At 41.3% G+C, this 22,174-nt stretch overlaps 1 protein-coding gene across 2 annotated transcripts in view; it reads left to right on the top strand.

Moving 5' to 3' along the window:
- Positions 1 to 17,156, top strand: part of LOC144694871 (inactive carboxypeptidase-like protein X2) — a 65,480-nt gene extending 48,324 nt beyond the window's left edge. For both annotated transcript variants that reach the window (XM_078565533.1, XM_078565532.1), the window contains 10 exons: positions 2,033 to 2,117; positions 3,075 to 3,219; positions 4,032 to 4,114; positions 4,952 to 5,075; positions 6,172 to 6,368; positions 6,925 to 7,104; positions 9,746 to 10,103; positions 12,970 to 13,109; positions 13,707 to 13,806; positions 14,882 to 17,156. In XM_078565533.1, the coding sequence (XP_078421659.1) occupies positions 2,033 to 2,117; positions 3,075 to 3,219; positions 4,032 to 4,114; positions 4,952 to 5,075; positions 6,172 to 6,368; positions 6,925 to 7,104; positions 9,746 to 10,103; positions 12,970 to 13,109; positions 13,707 to 13,806; positions 14,882 to 15,183 (1,714 nt within the window). In that variant the 3' untranslated portion in view covers positions 15,184 to 17,156. The remainder of the gene's footprint in view (positions 1 to 2,032; positions 2,118 to 3,074; positions 3,220 to 4,031; positions 4,115 to 4,951; positions 5,076 to 6,171; positions 6,369 to 6,924; positions 7,105 to 9,745; positions 10,104 to 12,969; positions 13,110 to 13,706; positions 13,807 to 14,881) is intronic.
- Positions 17,157 to 22,174: the final 5,018 nt, after the last annotated feature.

Here is a 22,174-nt window from a genome sequence, read left to right as displayed (position 1 = left end):
GATGATTAAGTTTATCGTCTCATTGTCTATCCTACAGCTCTAATGATTGTTGCATTTTTGTATCGGTGAAACAAAATGATTCTGGGTATGAGACATACAATTTTACAGGAACATGTTTTCTAAATTATGTAAGTATTGACAAGAAAATTGCTGGTGGAGAGTCATGCTGAAAAACTTAATCTTAAGAGAATGTTAATCTGAAAGTTCAAGGTAGTTTCCATGACTTCAGAAAGTACTAGTGTGAAGGAAATAAGCAGTAGTTGTAAAGGTATTTGGGATCACCTTTCTTAGGAATAGAATTGGCAAATCTCCAAGAAAAAGTAAAGGTGTAATAGAGAGTGATGAGAACGTCTAGTCCAGAACTGAGTTTGGAGGCATGTATCTTGAGGACAATAGGAAGGATAGATACCATGAAGAGGACAGGACTTTGATAATCCATCACCTTTAAAGTTTTGATCTATCCTTGATTGTCAGTATGGTTTTAGGCACAGCCATTCTACTGGTGACCTTCTTGTTTGTACTATGTACCTTTGCTCCAATTGTTAGGCAGTAGTCACATTAACATTCTACAATTTCAAACAAATTACTAATATTTGAGCTTTCATCTAAGCTCTGTTCAAGGCTATCCAATTTCTGTCAAATCACATACTTTATATGATGGCTGATAGTTCACCATCTATAAGTTCCTTCAGGGCTCTGTCCTCACTACTCTTCTATCCCTTATTCACATCAGATCACTCACTCATCATCCAGTCCTATATGACCTTGTGTTTATGATTTCATTTTTCATTAGTTTCCTTTCAATTTTATGGCCTCAAAGCCCAAAACCAATGCAATGGCCGAATCATACATATTTGATGTAAATTGTCTTCTAAAGAACAATTGCATTTTTGTGTTTTTAATACTTTAAACACAGTTTTTTCATACCCTTCGCAAGTCTAATCATCAATTAGCACATTGTAATTTTGATTGTGCTTCCCTGTGACATCTCCCACTGAGAAGGACGACAGCAGCAATATCACGGTAGAACCATCACCTCTGAATTCCTCTCAAGTCATACACCATCTAATTATTGCCACTGGGTCAATATCTATAAATTCTTCCCAAACACTATTGTAGCTGCACCTATCAGTACATGGATTGCAGTGGTTGGTAAAAAAAGACCATTACACATTCTCAGGGGAGTGACATTTGGCATAAATGAAGCCTTGACAATATTGCTCACACCCTGAAAACAAAATGAATGTAATTTTCCAATTGTTGACATTTGTGGCCTCACTACCTCTCCTGATCTCAAATGGGATTTATATATTTTCTCCATTGCTAATTGTCAACCAGGAGTTTGGTTTACTCTTTTGTGCCAAATACTTCTTTTCCAATAATTCTTAACTTAGGTACAAGTCAGTCCAAAGCTTCAGTAGTTGAAGAGGTTCTTAACATCTGTCTTTCAATGTTGCTACAGCAAAGTGTTGTCATCGAATAGACATTTCTTTTTTTGCTTCCAGCTTCCAATCTCTCTTTCCTCAATGTAACTTGTCAGTTTCTATTTCATCAATAAAATTACAGCCATGACTCCAAAATTTTCTCTGCTGTTCCTAAGCTCGAAACATGTATGTCCAGTTTTCCTACATAGTTTCCTCCTTTCTGTATTCCCAAAGCTAAACTCATCAGAATGTCTCCTAAACTCCTTTCATCAGGTCATCAAAGTTATGACTCTTTCATTTCTCTTTCTTGACAATCTTCAGACTTCTAAAACCCAAGTTTAGCATTAACTAATCACTACTTCCTGATTAATTCATCTTCCTTTCAACCTAGATTATTTCTTGTGTTTTTGACCTTTTTTATTTATCCTGGTTTCCTATGTAGAGAAACATATGCTTCACCTTTCATTGTCAATTGTGTGTTCTTCAAAAATACCTAACAGTGAAATCATGTTAAACCAAATTCGTACCATCATTCATTATTAAGAATTTGAAAACCAGTGATCACACAAATCTCTTTGGAACTAACAACCAAATCTCTTTATTGACAGCAATGACTGGGTGAACTCATTCTATGTGCAGTTCAGCAATGACAGCCGTACATGGATGACGTACACAGATGGATATTATGATTGGGTATGTGTCTCAAAACTGATAGACATAACTGAAAATGCATCACACAGTGATAGATGTGACTGGGTACATAATCACACACTGATTGAGATGAACGGATACATACCACATACAATGACCAATGTGATTAAGTACGTTTCGAGCATGCTGAATGGGCATCACACACCAATGAACAGCAGTTACTGGATATATTCAATGCATGGGTATCACCTGCTGACAGATCTTACGAGCTATGCATCAGGCAAGTTGACAGCCATGACTGACTGTGTATCCAGAAGTTGAAAGATAATAATTATGTACCACATCAATAAGGACTATGATTGGGTGTGTGCCATAGAAGATGACAGATATAATAGGTTAATTATCACACAAGATAACTTTAAGACTGACTCGCTGACATGTGTGGTTGGTTCATGGATGAATTTTACATCTAGCTATTTTTCCTATCGCTGGAACATACATGACAAGAAACTGCTACAACAGTTCACGTGGCTTTAAATAATATATAAAACAAGTTTACAGGACTTACCAAAGATTTTGCTGAATGTGGAACAAAGCCATATGGGGATCAAGAGAATTACAGGTTCAATCTCCAATCTGGGTAGCCAGGGCAAGAAATTGAGAACAGACAGGATCAGATTTGTCACTCCTGCACAGTCACAAACCATATGGCCTCACAAATGAAAATAGAAAAATAGCCCAAGTACCTGACCCCAGGACTAATAGAGTTTCTGACTGGAATAATCTGTGCCTGGGTATATCCGTCGAAGCCCCTGGGCACATGTGTGTTCATGGGTGCCTAACAGACCTAAGACCGGAATGCTGACAGATCCTGAAGGATACAGATATTTGTATAAGTGATATTTCCTCACAGCATTATCAATAAAAAGAAAGAATATTTAGAATACAATAGCTATGGCTGTTAACAGGGAGCTTACTGATGCTTTCCCATTTCTGCAGCTATTTTATGGGAATGTGGATACTGAAACACCCATTCTGAATGAATTCCCAGAAACGGTTGTTGCTCGCTACATCCGAATTAATCCACAAAGCTGGAATGGAAGCCTGTGCATGAGAATGGAGGTGCTCGGCTGTCCAGTGTCAGGTAATAACTTTCTATTACGCAAAGAGCAAAACCTGTCCATCTGCAATGTCATGTGTGCACTTCAGCATTTGGATACAAGTGATGCATGTATGTGTTTTGCCTGTGTACTATAGGAAATACATACTGTATGTGAGCATTTACTGTGTGTCCTATATACTATACACAATATATATGTTTGTGTTGTAAAACGCATAATGATAAACGTGTCAATGTTTATTCTCTACCCTGTACATGTCACCTACATAGTCCAGTGTCAGCATCTGTTAATATGTAAGTTCACTATTGTTCTATTATAACACTCTGGCCATTGTACATTTGCTTTTAAAGTAAGATTTTATCCTTCAAACAGTTCTAACTCAGAGGCTGCAATGCCAGTTTGGATCCTCAAAATTATCTCATCTTCATTTCCACAGGAAGCTAGATAAGCACATGAGGGAGAAAGGATCGGAATGGTATACTGATGGGTTTAGATGAATTAGGGGAGGAAGCTCAAGTGGAGCATAAACACCACATAAAGAAGATGGGCCAACTGGTTTGTTTCTATGCTTTAGACCGGATGTTGATGTCTCTGTTTCAATAGCCTCTTGGGGAAAGCATTCCATGTGAAGACACTTCTTGTAATCTCCCACTTGTTTCTTCCAATGATAATTTTCACCTATCCACATTAGCAATTCGTCAACGAACAAAACAATGTTTCATTATTTTGCCTCTCAGTATCCTTCCTGAATTTTGTAAATGGGGTATACTGATCAACTGATCACGACTCTCATACAAAACTTAAAACCATAAAACTTGCTATGCCTCTCTCACAGCCTCCAATCAATATGAACCCAATGAACTGACTTTAGAGGATGGTCTCGACTTCAGGCATCACAACTACAAGGATATGCGGCAGGTATGGCCAGACCAATGTGTATCAGGTTTTGGGCACGTAAAGTCATATTCCAGTTCACTGGGAGCAAGAGCTCATTTGCAACAGTGAACCTTGGTTCTCATGGGAAATATCTTCAACACAACATGCTATTTCGCCTTAATATGCATTATACATATTTGTTCACTTTTTAAATTGTCTATATTCCCTATTTACTTCTTACTTTTCTCCTCAGTTTTCTGCACTCACTAATTTGGTATTGCTAGCAAATATTGACAATAACCCCTCAATGTCTATGCTTAAATACGTGATTTTTGTGAGTAATGGTATTGGACAGTGTGTAGGCTCCATTATAGAATAACATGATTTCTCACTGCATGCACAGGTCAAGCAATGCCAGTGATTAGAAGAATGCTATGTTAATTATTTTTTCTAAAAGAGCAGGATAAATATCTATATAATGTTGGAAACTAAGGTTAGAATTATTGAGTCGGTCAAGTAGCCTTGTGGTACAAGATGAGCAACTGCAGCCAAGGAAATATTATCCATGTAATGCAGCATCCTAGTGTAATATTACATCGTTATCTTCTGCTTTTTCCTTGATAGTTTTCCACAGTCACGGCATATTTAACAGCATGTTATCCTCTCAAGGGTTTACCCTGTCGGTTCTTTACTCAATAATGCAGTCAAATAATCAGATATCAGAGACAATACAAATCAGTTTGATGGAAAGTGGGCAAAATTACGAACTTTCGTTCCATTCATTCAATCTCTAACTTTCACACTGACCTATGCCTTGCTGAGTACATAAGTATTTCATTTTGACAAGTGAAAAAATTTAACACTTTAATTATCTCTCAGCTGATGAAGGTTGTGAATGAGCAGTGCCCAAATATTACCAGGATTTATAACATTGGAAAAAGTTCTCAAGGACTGAAGATCTATGCCATGGAGTTGTCAGATAACCCAGGAGAGCATGAACCTGGTAATATTCCTCAGTGTGTCTCTGTTATACTCTTCCAAATCCAAATTAAGGTAATAAATCCCATTGATTTCTGCATGTTGCAGGAACAGTTTAAGGGCAATTTAATCATTACTGGTGTCTACTTCTGCCCTCAGATAACAGTGACTAATGTCGCAGTTAGTGATTTTCACTGTCTTGGTTGAACTCAGCTCCCAGGCTGACCAGTGAGGGTTTTTAAGCCCTTTTTCACAAACATTGAACCAAATTTTAAAAGAAACTTTGAAAATCTATTTATATCTTCTTTGAAAGTTTCCCAACATTAATTGCTGGCATTCTGTTAATCTGTCATTCCATGTCTCTTCTCCACCACTCCAGATTTGATAACTCATTGACTGGGTCTTTGTGCTGGGCTTGTTGGCTCCAGATCTTAGCTCTCTTTATTTCTGATTTTGGTCATTCATCAGTAGGTTAGTTTACCAGGGAAGTCTTGACTGACGAGAGGAAAATCATATCTTAATCCTGTTTATCCTAGGCCCATTTGTGCCCATTTCTTAGGTGCCTAAAATATGGTTAGCTGTTTTTCAAAGTACATTGTGTACATTCATTCAACACGTTTTTGTTGTGTCATTTTTTATTCCAAAATTATATTAGCATTTTAGAACCCTCCAGCTGCTCGCCATTTTCTCATATGGGAGCTAAATATCTTTACTATTGTTTAATTTCTTGGAAAAAAGTGTCATGTCCTTTTCATGATACTGACCATTTCCTTACTCCCTCGGGTTACAAGTGATCCACCTTGTGAAAAAGTTGAAATGTGTGAGTAGTAGGCAAGGACCAAGTTAGACTTGACTGTGATGAGCATGATATTAAAAGTGCCTCCAACAATTGACTGTTCGATTCACATATAAAAAGTAGCCATTAGGAGGATCTGTCGATTCTGCTGAAACTACAGTCAAGCATAAATTGTCACTACAATCAGAGGAGGAATGAAAATAAAGTCATCCAATTAATTTGAGACTAAAATTCTTTTGGCTGCAATCATTACCTCTGAGATTAGTTACAATTCTAACACTGTCTTCATGCTTACACCTAATTGTGATAAACTGATGTTTTGCAGGGGAGCCCGAGTTTCATTACACGGCTGGGATGCATGGGAACGAAGTTTTAGGCCGGGAGTTACTACTGCTACTAATGCAATTCCTGTGTAAGGAATACACCTATGGAAACCCCCGGATCACACGTATAATCGATAGCACAAGAATACATCTTGTACCCTCTCTCAATCCAGATGGTTACGAACTGGCTTATGAAATAGTGAGCACCTGATTGGAAATACAGTCCAAGAGTCTTTCAGTCAGAAAATGTACTATTGGTTTATTAAATGTGTATTGGTCAACATCTTCTGAAATGTTCCCATGGTAGTGAATGCTAGCCTTGTTGGAAATGACTCTCAATGTAAATTGATAACATGCTAGTTTCATCTTTCATGCATGGTGTCCTCAGCATTGTTATCAGTATCCTTTCACACATGTAGTCATGTACAATTGCTAAAGTGAAAATTAGTTTGGTGAAATGGACATTTTGCCTCTTTAAACTGAATAATGATGTCACAGCTCTTGGTCTGGCAATGTTGTAGAACTTCCCAGTCTTAAGTGTAGCTTCAGAAAGGGTTGGTGTGATATTTCCATTCCTTTTTGAGTAAGTTCTAAACTTAACATAAATTTGTTGCAATTTTAATGAGACCAGATTGGCAGTATCCAAAATGCGAATAAAAAGACATCATTTTGGTGCAAAACCAACAGTTGTTGGTCTCAAAGATTGGAAGAAATCACAAGGAAGAAAATAATCAAGTATTTTAACTCTGCCACAGGGTTCAGAAGTAAGCAGCTGGGCACTAGGGTACTGGACAGAAGAAGGATATGACCTCAGTGACAACTTTCCAGACCTGACCTCAATGATCTGGGGTGCAAAAGGCCAAAGAGGAAGTATTCGAAGAGTCAACAATCACCACCTTCCGATACCAGAGGAATACCAATCAGAAGAAGGCGCGGTGAGCAAGCAGCAGTAACATGCCAACTGTGCAGAATGTTTGTTGCAAAAGGGTCTGTTTTGTCTGAATCCTGTTTATTTAGTCGACAACTTGGATGAAAAAAATTGCAAGACATCTAAAATGGTCTGGGTGGGCTCAGAAAGCTATGATCTGGTCTGGTTGAGCTCGAGAGTGAAGGGAGACTCCAATACCAAAACAAAGTACTGCAGGTGCTGTAAATCTGTTTAAATAAACAGAAAATGTCAAAGGCAGCAATTATGGGGAGAGAAACGGAGTTAATGTTTCACTTTCTGCCCCCTGGCTTTCTGTAAGCATCCTATTTCATTCTCCCAGTTTCTCCATCTCCATCTCATCTGTTCTGATGACACAGAATTGTCCCGAGCAGTGTTTCTGATATGTCTTCCTTTCTCCTCAACCAAAAATGCTCTCGACTGTGTCTGTCCCATTTCCTATCCTTCTGGCTTCACCTTTGCCCTCCAACCCAGAACCATAATAGGACTCCCCTTCCACAAGAATTGCCCTCACCTTCTAGCCACCAGCCTCAACGTCCAACATCCTCTGCCCTTTCCACTACCGGAGTGCGACAGCGCCACTAACACTTTCTCCCCTCCCCTTTCAGCATTCGGACTGAACATCAAGTTCAGCAATTTCAGACTATAACCACTGCTTCCACTTCTTTGAACAGCAGATCTGTTTTTTTCATTCATTCATGGGACATGGGCATCGCTGGCTAGGCCAGCATTTATTGCCCATACTAATTGCCCTTGAGAAGGTAGTGGTGATGTTGCCACTCACAGCTCACAAGATTCAGGTTTTGTTTTTTTAATTGTCCCATTACCACCCCCTTTTGTCTTGCACAAATATCCCTTTTGAAAATACAAGGAGGGCATTCCAAGTCAGCAATTCGTCCAAAATGCAATCATCTGCGATATCCTGTCCTCTTTGCAGCAGAACCTTCCAGGCACAGATTAGCCTTAGCAATCACCCACTGGGACCCATCATATACTCCAGATGATGAACATGATCATCTTTGCCTCGAAGGATGAACAGGATGATCCCTTTTGTCAATTAATCACTCCTGCCTTCCACCCTATCACACACCTTCCCTTTTTTTCACCTTCTCCTCCCCCATCTTTACTTGCCTCCCTACTTGCTTAAAATATTTCCAATCATTTTCTAATCCTAGAGGAGAATTTTCTTTATGTCAGGCAGGCCAGTCGGGAGCGGGCGCGGGCAGGCGCGGAGCCGATCGCCGCCCGCGATCAGCTGCATGCCGCCATTTTACGTGGGCAGGCCAATTAAGGCCTGTCCAGTGTGACGCATGGCCGATAGCGCTCAGCGTTACCAGTGCGGGCGAGGAGAGAAGGGAGAGTCGGGGCCTGCACTCATTCGTGCAAAAGAGTACAGAAATCTCCCTGAGGCACGGAGCTGCCTCAGGGAGATGAAGTACATAAGAAAAGTTCAGAAATAATAAAGTTAAAAATTATTTAGATATGTCTCCTCATGTGACAGTGTCACATGAGCTGGGACATATTTATGAATTGTCCAAAAATTATTTATTTATTTAATAAAACCTTCAGGAAACCTCATCCCGTCTGTGGATGAGTCTGAAAAACGTGAAGGCCACTTGGGGTCTTCGCCTGCCACCAACCTTAAGGTTGGACGGGCAGCGTTGACAAGTACTTTAATTGGGCTTCTAATGGTCTTAATAGGCTGTTGACAGTTCGGCAAGCGCACAGCCGCTTCCAGTGTGTGCCCGCTGAACGTAATATCTGAATGACGCACGCTGAAGTCGGGATGCACGCCCGACATCACCGCGTGTCATTCTCATGTTAAAATTCTGGCCCTAGTGAAAGATCATCAACCTGAAACATCAACTGTGCGGGTCTGTGTCTCGATCTCTCTCTCTCTCCACACAGATGACCTGTTGAGTATTTCCAGCATTTTCTGTTTATATTTGAGGAAATCTCTGAGTAGATTCAGAGGGTGACTGACCTCAAAGAATGCAGAGTGTGGGCACAGGATGACTCATGGATTTACTGTGGGTAACCCACCAAAAGATAAGTAAACTGAAGAACGAGAAGTTTAATTTCACACTGTTAAAACACATACAGTTTGTGTACAAAAACAAAAATACCTGGAAAAACTCAGCAGGTCTGACAGCATCTGCGGAGAGGGATACAGTTTGACATTTCGAGTCCGTATGACCCTTCACCAGAACTAAGACATATAGAAATGAGATGAAATATAAGCTGGTAGAGGGGGTGGGACAGGAGAGCTCGATAGAGGGCCAGTGATAGGTGGAGGCCAAGAAGAAACTGCCAAAGATGTCATAGGCAAAAGGACAAAGGGGTGTTGATGGTGGTGATATTATCTAAAAGATGTGCTAATGGGGACATTAAGGGAAGCAAGCTAGTGGCAGATGGCCCGAGTGCAGGTGGGGTGGGGGGAAGGGATTGAAATGGGCTAAAAGGTGGAGATGAAACAATAGATCGAAATAAATTTAAAAATAGGAGGGAAAAGAAAAAAATATAGTGTAAAAAAAATTATAAATTATTGGAAAAGGGGGGATCGGAAAGGGGGTGGGGATGGAGGAGAGTTTGTGTACAACCTTTTCACTCACAGACTTCTATTTTTTCAGGTTGCTGTAGAAACGCGAGCTATTATAACATGGTTAGAAAAAATCCCCTTTGTGCTTGGAGCTAATTTCCTTGGAGGTGAACAAGTGGTGACATTTCCATACAACATGGGCAGACCTCAGGAGGAAGAGGAAGAGATGATGCGAAGGCCTCAGAGGGGGGAGGATTATGAGGAAGATGAAGGTGAAAAGTCACGTTATATGGAAACACCAGATGACACAATATTCCAGTGGCTGGCTATCTCTTATGCTTCTGCACATCTTACTATGACAGAAACATATCGAGGCAAATGTCACACTGACGATTTCACTAATGGTTTTGGAATCATCAATGGTGGCGCATGGCATCCATCTATTGGTAGTAAGTATGAATTACAGCACCATGCACACACAAGAACATAATCCACGATGTCACAGGGATAGAGTTGTGAATATAAGCACTAATGCAGTGTAAGCACTCCTCTGTGGACAGCGTATACTCCTTTCTAGAGAATGAAGAGAGAAATTCTATAATACATTTAATCCATGTACTTGATGCTATCAGCCAGAATAAAGAGGGAGACATTGCAAATATTATTTATTTCATGTAAATTAGGTTGGATTGACAGCAAAACAAGCACTTCGTCTTTTCAAAAATTCCCATTAGTTTCTTGCCAAAATGCTTGGGCTTTAATAATAACAGTCAATGCTCTCAAAGCATGACATAAAATAACTTCTAATCATATTCACATATTATCCCCCATGATAAGTTGAAAACCTTGGCCAGAATTACAGAGTGTTCCAGACAACTAAACAGATACAAAGCGTTAAATAAAAGATAGGAGAAAAGGTAACATCTACAAGGCACAAGTCAGGAGTATAATGGAATACTCCCCACTTGGCTGGATGAATGCAGCTCCCCCAACTCTCAGAAGCTTGACACCAGGACAAAGCAGCCTGTTTGATTGGCACCATATCCACAAAGAGTCACTCCCTCCACCGCCGACACACAATAACAGCAGTGTGTACTATCTACAAGGTGCACTCCAGGAATTCACCAAATCTCCTTAGACAGCACCTTCCAAATCCACGACCACTGCCATCTAGAAGGACAAGGGCAGCAGATAAATAGGAACACCACCACCTGGAAGTTCCCCTCCAAGTCACTCACCATCCTGACTTGGAAATATATCGCAGTTTCTTCACTGTCACTGGGTCAAAATCCTCGAATTCCCTCCCTAACAGGACAGTGGATGTACCTACACCACATGAACTGCAGCGGTTCAAGAAGGCAACTCAACACCACCTTCTCATGGGCAACTAGGGATGTGCATTAAATGCTGACCCAGCTAGCAAAGCCCACATCCCGTGAATGAATAAAAAAGACCCACCAGGACCTCTGCTTCTGGTTACACTGGGCCACCATCCAGCAATTGGAGAGTAAGTGGCATTAGCAGAGGTTATGAAGACGCCTTGATCCATCAGCTCTCCTCTCTATTGCAGCACATGGCTGAGAGGGTAAAAAACATAAAACTATGACAAAAAATGTGAAATTTTTCAAAAAAATAATTTTAAAATGACCATTTCTTAAAAGGGCGAACAATTTCAGCTTTTGGAATAGAATTTCCCAAATCGGTTTAAACAAATAATCCCAAACTAAACATATTTAATCTAGTTTCCAAACTTTATATTTTGTAACAATTAGGAAAAGCTAAGGAAGATTTCACAATGTATATTTCTTGGTACCTTATCATGTCACAATCCTATTTTAACACATTCACTGAAACAGATGTTATAAACAGTAATTATCTTCACCATCAGTGTCCAGCAACTTTGGGATCAGCCTTTATTCCATATTCACAGTTTGTCACATGTGGTTCAATGGGTCTAACACTCACTACTAAATTACAAAGTTCTGAGTTCAAATCCCACTCCTAGGTTTAACTACCAAAACTCAAGCCTGACAGTGCAGTACTGTAGGAAAATTACACTGTCAGAGGAACTGTTTTTTTGGATGATATGTTAAACCAAGGCCTCATCTGCCTGCTTGGGCAAATGTAAAAGATCCCATTGCATGATTTTGAAGAACAGCAGGGAAGTTATTCCTTGTATTCTGACCGATATTTATCCCTCAAACAACATCCTAAAAAAAACAAATATCTGATCATTATCACATTGCAGTTCGTGGGCATTTGCTGTGTGAAAATTGGCTGCTGCATTTCCTCTGTTACATCGGTGACTACATTGCAAAAAGTAAAGCTCTTTCAGACATCCAGTGGTCATGAAAAGTCTTTCTATTTTTCGATAGAATCACGTATTTTCTGCTTAGTTAGTGGCAGGTGACAATAAGTGATCAGAGTTGTGCTCAGCTAAGTTACAGAAGCCGAGGGACTGCGATCATCTTCCACAGAGCATGAGAGATTTGGTCCCATGCTGTAGGTTCGTCCACATTGCTGGAATAATGGTGTGCTCGCCCTCTGCTGGCTAGAATGCTAACATAAAATAAATGTAACCATCCAGAAACCACTTCTCAGCAGAACCACAGCACAAACTGGCAATCTCACTCTGGAAAGCTATCACACCCTGAATAAAGCGCAACATTTCTCAGAGAATATTTAGTGTAAAAGTTATGAAAGGCCATTTAGAGTATCCGCTGCTCTTAAGAAAATTTACTAAGGAGGATTAAACTGAATTATAAAAAAGCTTGAAGAGTACAACCTAGAAGTAAGGTGCTGTTTCAGGATTCAGCGGTGAAAGGATCGATCATTTCATCTTATTGAAAGATATAAGATTGTCAGGGAGCTTGACAGGGTAGATGCTGAGAGAATGTTCTTTTTCTCTCAGAGGGTGGTTAATCTTTGGCATTCTCTCCCTCAGAGAGGAGTGGAGGCTGGGCCATAGAATATGTTCAGGGCTGAGTTAGATAGATTTTTGATCAAGGGAGTGAAGGATTAGTGGGGCACGCAGGAAAGTGGAGTTAAGGCCACAATGAGATCCGCCATGATCTAATCGAATGGCAGAGTGCGTTCAAGGGGCTGAAATGCCTACTCTTGCTCCTATTTCTTATTCATTATTTCTCTCATCTTTACTCCATTCCATTTTAAAGTGTTGTAATAATAGGTGCCACAATGCCTGTAAAGATTTTGCTCTACTGATGATAGAGAAAATCTTGAAAGCTCTTTGAGGGAGGTGTGTTGTTTCAGTGAGAGTACTCTGTAGGCTCCTGATGAGTGTCATCTTCTCCACAGCTATAAATGATTTCAGCTACCTGCACACCAACTGCTTCCAGCTCTCCATTTATGTCGGGTGTGACAAATTCCCTCATGAGAGTGAGTTGACCAAGGAATGGCAGAACAACCAGGAGGCACTACTCTATTTTATGGAACAGGTATTGGACTACCACACATTGTACAAGTGCAATTTCTGACAAAAGTTAACCTTCAAGTCTAGAGTGAACTCACTTGGATGAGATAGTGGGCAAAAGGCAGCACCCGTAGAACTATGGAGAGGAAAGGGTGATAAAAGGTTTGGGTCACCCATTCAAAGAGAAAAACGGAGTAAGGTATTGTTTCCATTGGGAAAGAAGGTCAAGGGGAAAATTAATTAATAGTTTTTTAAATAATGAAAGAATCAATCATTCATGCCAAATTAAGACAATGGGATCAACTGGAGGGTGCAATTATGAGGAAAATAATCCATAAACTAAAAATGTACAAAGTAATTTCTTGTTTAGAATTATTAACTACTTGAGCAGTATTCTGTCATGTGCAATACAACACAATTGGAGCATTCAAAAGAGCTCAAGTTCTGGTTCAGAATGGTGAATTTACAGGCAAAATTTAAAATGGTCAGTTTTGGGCCTGATGACAGTGTATGGGTTGGTTATCTCATTAACAAGTTCTTGGATGCAGAATCTGAAAACCAGGAATGTTACTGCAAAGCATGTTGAATATAAGTTCCTTTAGCTCAGAGTATTTTGTTTCAGATACATCGTGGAATCAAAGGATTTGTGCGAGATTTGGATGGAAATGCAATTGCAAATGCCACAGTGTCAGTTGAAGGAATAAACCATGACATGCTAACAGGTAATATAATCCCATCTTCAGAATTCCAACAGATGCAATTTATCTCCAAAAGTTAATTTTGTCAAGGAAAAGAGCAAGGCCCACTGTACAGGGCAGAGAAAGTTGGATCCTGCATTAGATTACAATATTTTTGCCCATGAGCCATAGATGCAGGAAGAGTCTTGTCTTGTAAAGAGACAGTATTCAAGTCTTGAACAGACTGAAATTTTACAGTTGAATCCCTTAACCTCATTTCACCCATTGAAATGGTAATTTGCAGATTTTTTAACTCATTCTTGGCATTTATTGCCCATCACTAATTGTCCTTGAGAAAGTGGTGGTGACTCACCTTCTTGAACTTCTGCAGTCCATGTGATGAAGCACCTACTGTGGTGTATGGTAGGGAGCTCCAGGATTTTGCTCCAGCGGCAGTGAAACAATGGCAATATAGTTCCAAGTCAGGATGGCGCGTAACGTGAAGGGGAACTTGGTGGTGTTCCCATGCACCTGCTGTTCTTGTCTTTTAGGTGGTAGAAGTCACAGGTTTTGTAGGTCTGTTGAAGGAACATTGCTGAGTTGCTGCGGTTCTTTGTGTAAATGGTACACAGTGCTGCCACTATCTGCTGGTGGTGGAGGGGTTGCCAATTGAGCTGGAACTGCATTCAGCCAAGCAAGTGGAGAGTATTCCATCACATTCTTGACTTGGGCTTTGTAGATGGTAGACAAGCTTTGGGGAATCAGGAGTTGAGTTACTCGCTGCAGAATTCCCAGCTTCTGACCTGTCCTTGTTGCCACTTTATTTACGTGGTAAATATTGTCAAATTTTGGGAATTGGGGGAGGAAGGCTCACAGGATTAGGGAACTAGTCAGAATACTAAAGTTCTCAAGTATTTAGCGGCTGATCTTGATGAGTGTCTCACTCTTTTCATGTTTGATTATAGTGAGGAAATTGATAAATATTTTAATAAAAGCAAAATAATAAACAGTTCCGATGAAAGGTCACTGACCTGAACTGAACTGCTTCATCCTCCACAGATACCGCCTGACTGTATCCAGCAATTCCTGTGATTAATATTTTACTTATTTCTTTTTCTAGCAAATGATGGGGACTACTGGCGAATACTGAACCCTGGTGACTATCGAGTGACCGTGAAAGCACAGGGTTATGCGCCCAGTACACGAGTATGTCATGTGGGATATGAGAATGAGGCCACACAGTGCAACTTTAATTTGCGCAAATCCAATTGGCATAGAATTCAGCAAATCATGGAAGAATATGGTCGCAAGCCCATCAATGTGCTCCTGACGCGAGGAAGGCGAGTAAAGAAGATCCGCAAGATTCGGGTGCGTGCAGGACAGCGGATGCACCGCCAAAACCAGACTCGGACTTCAGAATAGAGTACTCACTTACTTGTAGATTCATGGATTTAATTAGACGAATTTGGATAAATGTCTTTTCATTTAAAAGCTAAGATGTGTCACAGAAGGACTGTTAATTGTAAAAACCATGCTTGTCAAAATCAGTGTATGTAACAGTCATATCAATATTGTGAATTTCTGTCCAATCTTTCAGCTTCGTTAAGGTTTGCATGGTGTCTGCGAATGGGTTTTTGCGTCTTAGGACAAACATTTCATTTTGGGAAGATACTAACTAATTAGCACTCATTTAATCCAACCTGCAAACATTAGCAGTCTTAGTCATCACACAGAACCTACACATAATGATGCTGATGCAATGTTTTCTGGTTTCATTGGAGAGGGGAATAGAAAAAGAATACATCTCAAGATACAGATCAACAGTGGTCCATCAAGATGAAAGAGTGTTGCCTGGGTCTCTAGACCCCGTTTTCTGTGCAATCCAGTTGTTGCGGACATTGGAACCAAAGCATACATAGGCAACCAACTACTCAGGCACAGGTACAGTGGAACCACAATCTGCACTGGCTTCCCTTATATATTAACAAATACTTCAAGTTGGGGCTCCAGAAAGATTATTCCACCAGAACAAGCAAGGCTATTTTCTGGAGAGCAAGCTCTAACCTGGTATAGATTTTTAAATAAATTTGCTTGATGAAGGGAATAAGGCTGTTCAGAGCAGAAATTTAAAAAATCATGCCCAATCCTTACACTATTTATCTAAATCCTGCACTATTTATCTGAAATCAATCATGGGCTCCACAATGTTTCAAAGCACCAGAGCTTAAAACCCATGGACCCAGGGCACAACAAGGCTAATTGCTTTAGATTCCAGCTCGAGTCAAATGGTACATTTAAAGATTGCAATAGTCGCTGCACTGCTACAGCCTACAAAGCTGATTGCTGTCAATCAAACTAGGAATTTCTTAACCAGGTTTACAAACTATTGTCTCTCTGAATATACAGGTATTATCCCAACACTGACATATCTGCAGAATGTATACCAGGGTTCAAGAGATACCTGTGGGCCACCATTGAGCAGTCTAGCCCCTAGATGTACCCAGCACACTGAGGATATGCAGTAAATGAGATGCTTGATGCGTGGACATCTAATCAAGAATAGAGTTCCTTCTAAAACACTAATCAGATTACAAAACAAAACTGGCTACAAGAAGCCTCACAGCAGCAAAAGCACGTGGAAGCATTTCAGTTTGTTCTGGTGAAGAATTTAGAAGATGCTCATTCTCATCATCCTGTATTAGTATCCTGTCAATAGAGATTATACATGAACCCTGGCATGGATTACTAATCTATCTTTGCACCAGATGAAGAAGAATTGTATATCCAACAAAGTTTTCAATTTTCCAACAATGACAAGAGTTTTAAGGTTATGGTGAAACATACATACATTACAAAGTACCATTCAAGTTTGTGGGCCAACTACGAGTATGTACAGAGTGGAGAAAACTCCAGAGTAATCTTCTGTAGGTGAAAATACAAATATCAGTTCAAATCTGAATGTATACTGCGTGGGTTCTGCTCTGTTCACTTCTTTAGCAATTTCAGCTTTGCATAACTCGCAATAGATTTTCAATACTGGTTATTGAAAAGCAGATGTTTGGAAGAGTGTGTATTGATTTGAGAGTGAAGTGGAGCTCCACTCAACGATTAGTGGTGGGAGCTATAAAACCAGGAACAGATAAGAGAGGGGTTAAACTTACTTTGTGGAATTTTTGGTAAAAAGCAAATTTGCTTTGTGGGAGAGCTATGTAATATTGCATCCATACTTGTTTTCTCATGCAAATGTTATATAGTATAAAACATTTATTTTGAAAGAATTGGCAGTACAATTTTCTAAAGGGTTGTTATGCCCTTTCTGTGACTAGAGTTCCTTTATGTCTTAAGATATATTCGCACAACTTATTTTTACAGAATAAAAAATAGCAAATAATGAAGTGCCATTTTTAATTGGAGTTTAATTTTGATGGCTGCAGCTTTTACACATTTCTAAATCAGAATGCTGTTCAAACAAGGGGCTGGACAGAACAATGAGTTAGGCACAAAAACAAAAATAGCTGGAAAAACTCAGCAGGTCTGACAGTAAGTGTGGAGAGGAAGACAGAGTTAACGTTTTGAGTCCGTATGACTCTTCATCAGAACGAAAGAGAAATAGAAATTAGGTGAAATAAAAGCTGTTTAAGGGGGGTGGGACAGGTGGAGCTGGATAGGGGGCCAGTGACAGGTGGAGGCAAAGGAGAGATTGCTAAAGATGTCAAAGACAAAATGACAAAGGGGTGTTGGCGGTGGTGATGTTAGCTAAAGGATGTGCTGATGGTGACATTAAGGGCAGAAAGCAGGATGAGCAAGTGACAGATGGATCTAGTGGGGGTAGGGTGAGGGGAAGGGATCGAAATAGGCTAAAAGGTGGAGATAAAACAATGGGTGGAAATCAATTTAAAATTAATAATAGAAATAGGTGGGAAAAGAAAAATATAATAATTATGGAAAAAAGGGGGTGGGGATAGAGGAGAGAGTTCATGATCTGAAGTTGTTGAACTCAATGTTAAGTCCGGAAGGCTGTAAAGTGCCAAATTGGAAGATGAGGTGCTGTTCCTCCAGTTTGCATTGAGCTTCACTGGAACATTACAGCAGGCCAAGGACAGACATGTGGGCATGAGAGCAGGGTAGTGTGTTGAAATGGCAAGCGACGGGTAGGTCTGGGTCATGTTTGTTAACAGACCGAAGGTGTTCTGCAAAGCGGTCACCCAGTCTGCGTTTGGTCTCTCCAATGTAGAGGAGACTGCATTGGGAGCAGCAAATGCAGTAGACTAAATTGAGGGAAGTGCAAGTGAAGTGCTGCTTCACTTGAAAAGAGTGTTTGGGCCCTTGGATGGTGAGGAGGGGGGAAGTAAAGGGGCAGGTGTTGCACCTTCTGCGGTTGCATGGGAAGGTGCTGTGGGAGGTGGTTGAGGTGTAGGGGGTGATGGAGGAGTGGACCAGGGTATCCCGGAGGGAACAGTCCCCACGGAATGCCGACAGGGGGGGTGAAGGGAAGATGTGTTTGGTGGTGGCATCATGCTGGAGTTGGCGGAAATGATCCTTTGAATGCGGAGGCTGGTGGGGTGATAAGAGAGGACAAGGGGACCCAATCATGGTTCTGTGAGGGAGACGAATGTGTGAGGGAGGATGCGCGGGAGATGGGCCAGACACGGTTGAGGGCCCTGTCAACCACCGTGGGTGGAAAACCTCTGTTAAGGAGGAAGGAAGACATGTCAGATGAACTGTTTTGGAAAGTAGCATCATTGGAACATATGCGACAGAGGCAAAGGAACTGAGAGAATGGGATGGAGTCCTTACAGGAAGCGGGGTGTGAGGAGCTCTAGTCGAGGTAGCTGTGGGAGTCGGTAGGCTTGTAATGAATAGTGGTAGACAGTCTATCACCAGAAATTGAGACAGAGAGGTCAAGGAAGGGAAGGGAAGTGTCATTGATGGACCACGTGAAAATGATGGAGGGGTGGAAATTGTAAGCAAAATTAATAAATTTTTCCAGGTCCAGATGAGAGCATGAAGTGGCACCAAAGCAGTCATCGATGTACCTGAAAACGAGTTGTGGGAGAGGGCCGGAGTAGGACTGGAACAAGGAATGTTCCATAAAGGCATAACTGGGGTCCATGTGGGTACCCATAGCCACACCTTTTATTTGGAGGAAGTGAGACAAGTTTAAGGAGAAATTGTTCAGTGAGAGAACAAGTTCAGCCAGACGGGGGAGAGTGGTGGATGGGGATTGTTCGGGCCTCTGTTCGAGGAAGAAATGGAGCGCCCTCAGACCATCCAGGTGGGGGATGGAGATATAGAGGGATTGGACGTCCATGGTGAAGAGAAGGCAGTTGGGGCCAGGGAACTGGAAATTGTTGAAATGATGTAGGCCGTCAGAGGAATCGCGGATGTAAGTGGGTAGAGACTGGACAAGAGGAGAGAGAATGGAGTCAAGATAGCAAGAAATGAGTTCCGTGGGGCAGGACTAGGCTGACATGATCAGTCTGCCAGGACAGTCGTTTGTGGATTTTGGATAGGAGGTAGAAGCGGGCCGTCTGAGGTTGGGAGACTATGAGGTTGGAAGCTGTGGAGGGATCTCCAGAGATGAGGTCAGTGACAGTCCTGGAAAAAATGGCTTTATGTTCAGTGGTGGGGTCATGGTCCAGGGGGAGGTAGGAAGAAGTGTCTGCAAGCTGGTGCTCAGCCTCTGCAAGGTAGAGGTCAGTGCGCCAGACAAAAACAGCACCACCCTTGTCATCAGGTTTGATGACAAAGTCAGGGTCGGATCTGAGAGAACGGAGTGCAGCAAGTTCAGAAAGAGACAGGTTAGAATGGGTGAGGGGGGCAGAGAAATTGAGACGAATGATGTCACGCCGACAGTTCTCAATGAAAAGATCAAGAGCAGGTAAGAATCCAGGGGGAGGGGTCCAGGTGGACGGAGAATATTTGAGGCGGGTAAAAGGATCCGTTGAATGGGGGAGGACTCCTGCCCAAAGAAGTGAGTACAGAGTTGAAGGCGGCGGAAGAAGAGTTCAGCATCATGCCGAGCCCGGAATTCATTGAGGTGAGGGCGTAAGGGTATGAAACTGAATCTTTTGCTGAGCACTGAATGTTCAGCATTAGAGAGCGGAAGGTCAGGGGGTATGGTGAATACACGGCCGGGGCTGGGATTAGAAGACGGGATGGAGTCAGAGGGACGGGCAGGGGTGGAGGGTCCTGGATGGGCGTTGGTGTCGATAAGTTGTTCCAGCCCCCCCTTAAACAGCTTATATTTCATCTCATTTCTATTTCTCTTTAGCTCTAATGAAGAGTCATACGGACTCAAAATGTTAACTCTGTCTTCCTCTCCACAGATACTGTCAGATCTGCTGAGTTTTTCCAGCTTTTCTTTGTTTTTGTTTCAGATTTCCAGCATCCACAGTACTTTGCTTTTATTTTAATGAGTTAGGCATCATCGTTTCACTTCTCATCCAACATCTGCTGGCCATTACCCTTTGCACGCTGACCAACGTTGCGCTCAATTTTAGAATTTTCATCCTTGTGGAATCCATCCGTGGTCTCACCCCTCCCGATACGTACAACCTCCTCCATCTTCATAACTCTTCCAGTTCTCTGTATTCCTCTAATTCTGGCATTTTGTGTGTTCTTGATTTTAATCGCTCCATCACTGATGATTGTGCAGTCAGATGCCTTCTTCTGGAATTTTAAAAAATTTGATCATGGGGTGTGGGCAGCATTGGCTAGGCCAGCATTTATTGCCCATCCTAATTGCCCTTGTTCAGAGGGCATTTAACAGCCAACCACATTGCTGTGGGTCTGGAGTCACATCTCTGCCAGATCAGGTAAGGACAGATTTCTTTCCCTAAAGGACATTAGTAAACCAAATGGGTTTTTACAATTGTCAATGGTTTCGTAGTCATCATCAGATTGTTAATTCTAGATTTTTATTGAATTAAAATTTCACCATCTGCCATGGTGGGATTCAAACCTGGATCGCCAGAGCATTCCTTTGGGACTCTGGAATGCCAGTCGATTGACAATATGCCACTGCCTCCCCTAAACCTCCCTCAGCCTCTGTACCTCATTCTCGTTCTTTCAGACATTCCTTAAAACTATCTCTTTGGCCAAGATTTTGATCGTCTGTCCTAATATCTCAATTTGTGGCTAAATGTCAAATATTGTGTTACGACCCCCACATGGACTGGTAACTTTTGTAAAGCGCTATAAATTTCCCAGTGACAGATGGAAAGAATCACACAAGATTTCACATTTTAAGACTACTATAACAAATTAAAATCAACATTACTTAATAGGCAACTAACATATCAAACTACAGAAAAGATACTCCCCCATTAATTAACATAACCGAGACACTTTACAGCCTTTTTTGTTTTATTACACACTCTTAGCAGATATGCAGCCTTGTAGTTTCAAGTTCAAACCCCTCCTGACTTCTCCAGCAAACTCACTTCTCCCTGTCACATAATTGCAAGTCTTCTAATGACCTTTGAAAGTCACTTCATTCAGTCTTCTGAGTTTCTGACTTTCAGCAGAGGCCAACTCTGGAAACTCCTTGGTTCTTAAATCTCCGTACGTCCAGTTTCTTTGAACGGAAAATCAATTCCCCTTGCCAATTTGAGCAGTGATTAACAAACAAAAAGCCTTTTCCTCTGCTTTACACAGCAGCAGCCATGTCTGTGTCTACGTATCTGTCCAGAAAAACCTGTTGCCTCTTTCTCAAGGCACCGTTACAAGTATGAAGCTGGATCAGTCTCTTTAATTTAGGGTAAAATAGAGAAATGAAGGGAGTTATGTGACCTGCTCTGAACTTGTTTTATTAACAGGATGTTGACATTACTGCCTAGACCAGCATTTAATGTTCATCTCAATTGTCCTCGAGAAGGTGGTGGTGAGCTGCCTTCTTGTAGTGCTGCAGTCCATGTGGTGTAGGTACACCCACAGTGCTGTTAGGGAGAGTACCAGGATTTTGACCCAAAGACACTGAAGGAACAGCAATATATTTCCAAGTCAGGATGGAGTGCTGGTGTTCCCATGTGTCTGTTACCTTTGTCCTTCTAGATGGTAACAGCCGTGGATTTGGAAGGTGCTGTCTAAGGAGCCTTGGTGAGATCATGCAGTGCATCTTACTGATGGTGCACACTGTGCATCAGTGGCGAAAGAAGTGAATGTTATGGATAGGATGCCAATCAAGCATACTGCTTTGTCCTGGATGGTGTCAAGCTTCTTGAGTGCTGTTAAGAGTTGCTCTATATGCAAAGCCTTTCACTGGGCATTAAACAAGTGGTGCAGTGGATCCATCCATGTTTAGAGAAAATAGAAGATGCACTTCTGGCCAAAATATGGCTCAGACATTCTACATACAGGTGCAAAAGAGGGAGCCGCAGCATGAGTGATTTCAAGTGTTATTTGATATTCA

This window comes from Cetorhinus maximus, chromosome 20, assembly GCF_964194155.1.
Source record: "Cetorhinus maximus chromosome 20, sCetMax3.hap1.1, whole genome shotgun sequence".
Taxonomy (NCBI): domain Eukaryota; kingdom Metazoa; phylum Chordata; class Chondrichthyes; order Lamniformes; family Cetorhinidae; genus Cetorhinus; species Cetorhinus maximus.
Note: the sequence above shows the minus strand (reverse complement) of the source record. Positions and strands in the feature narration are given on the sequence as shown.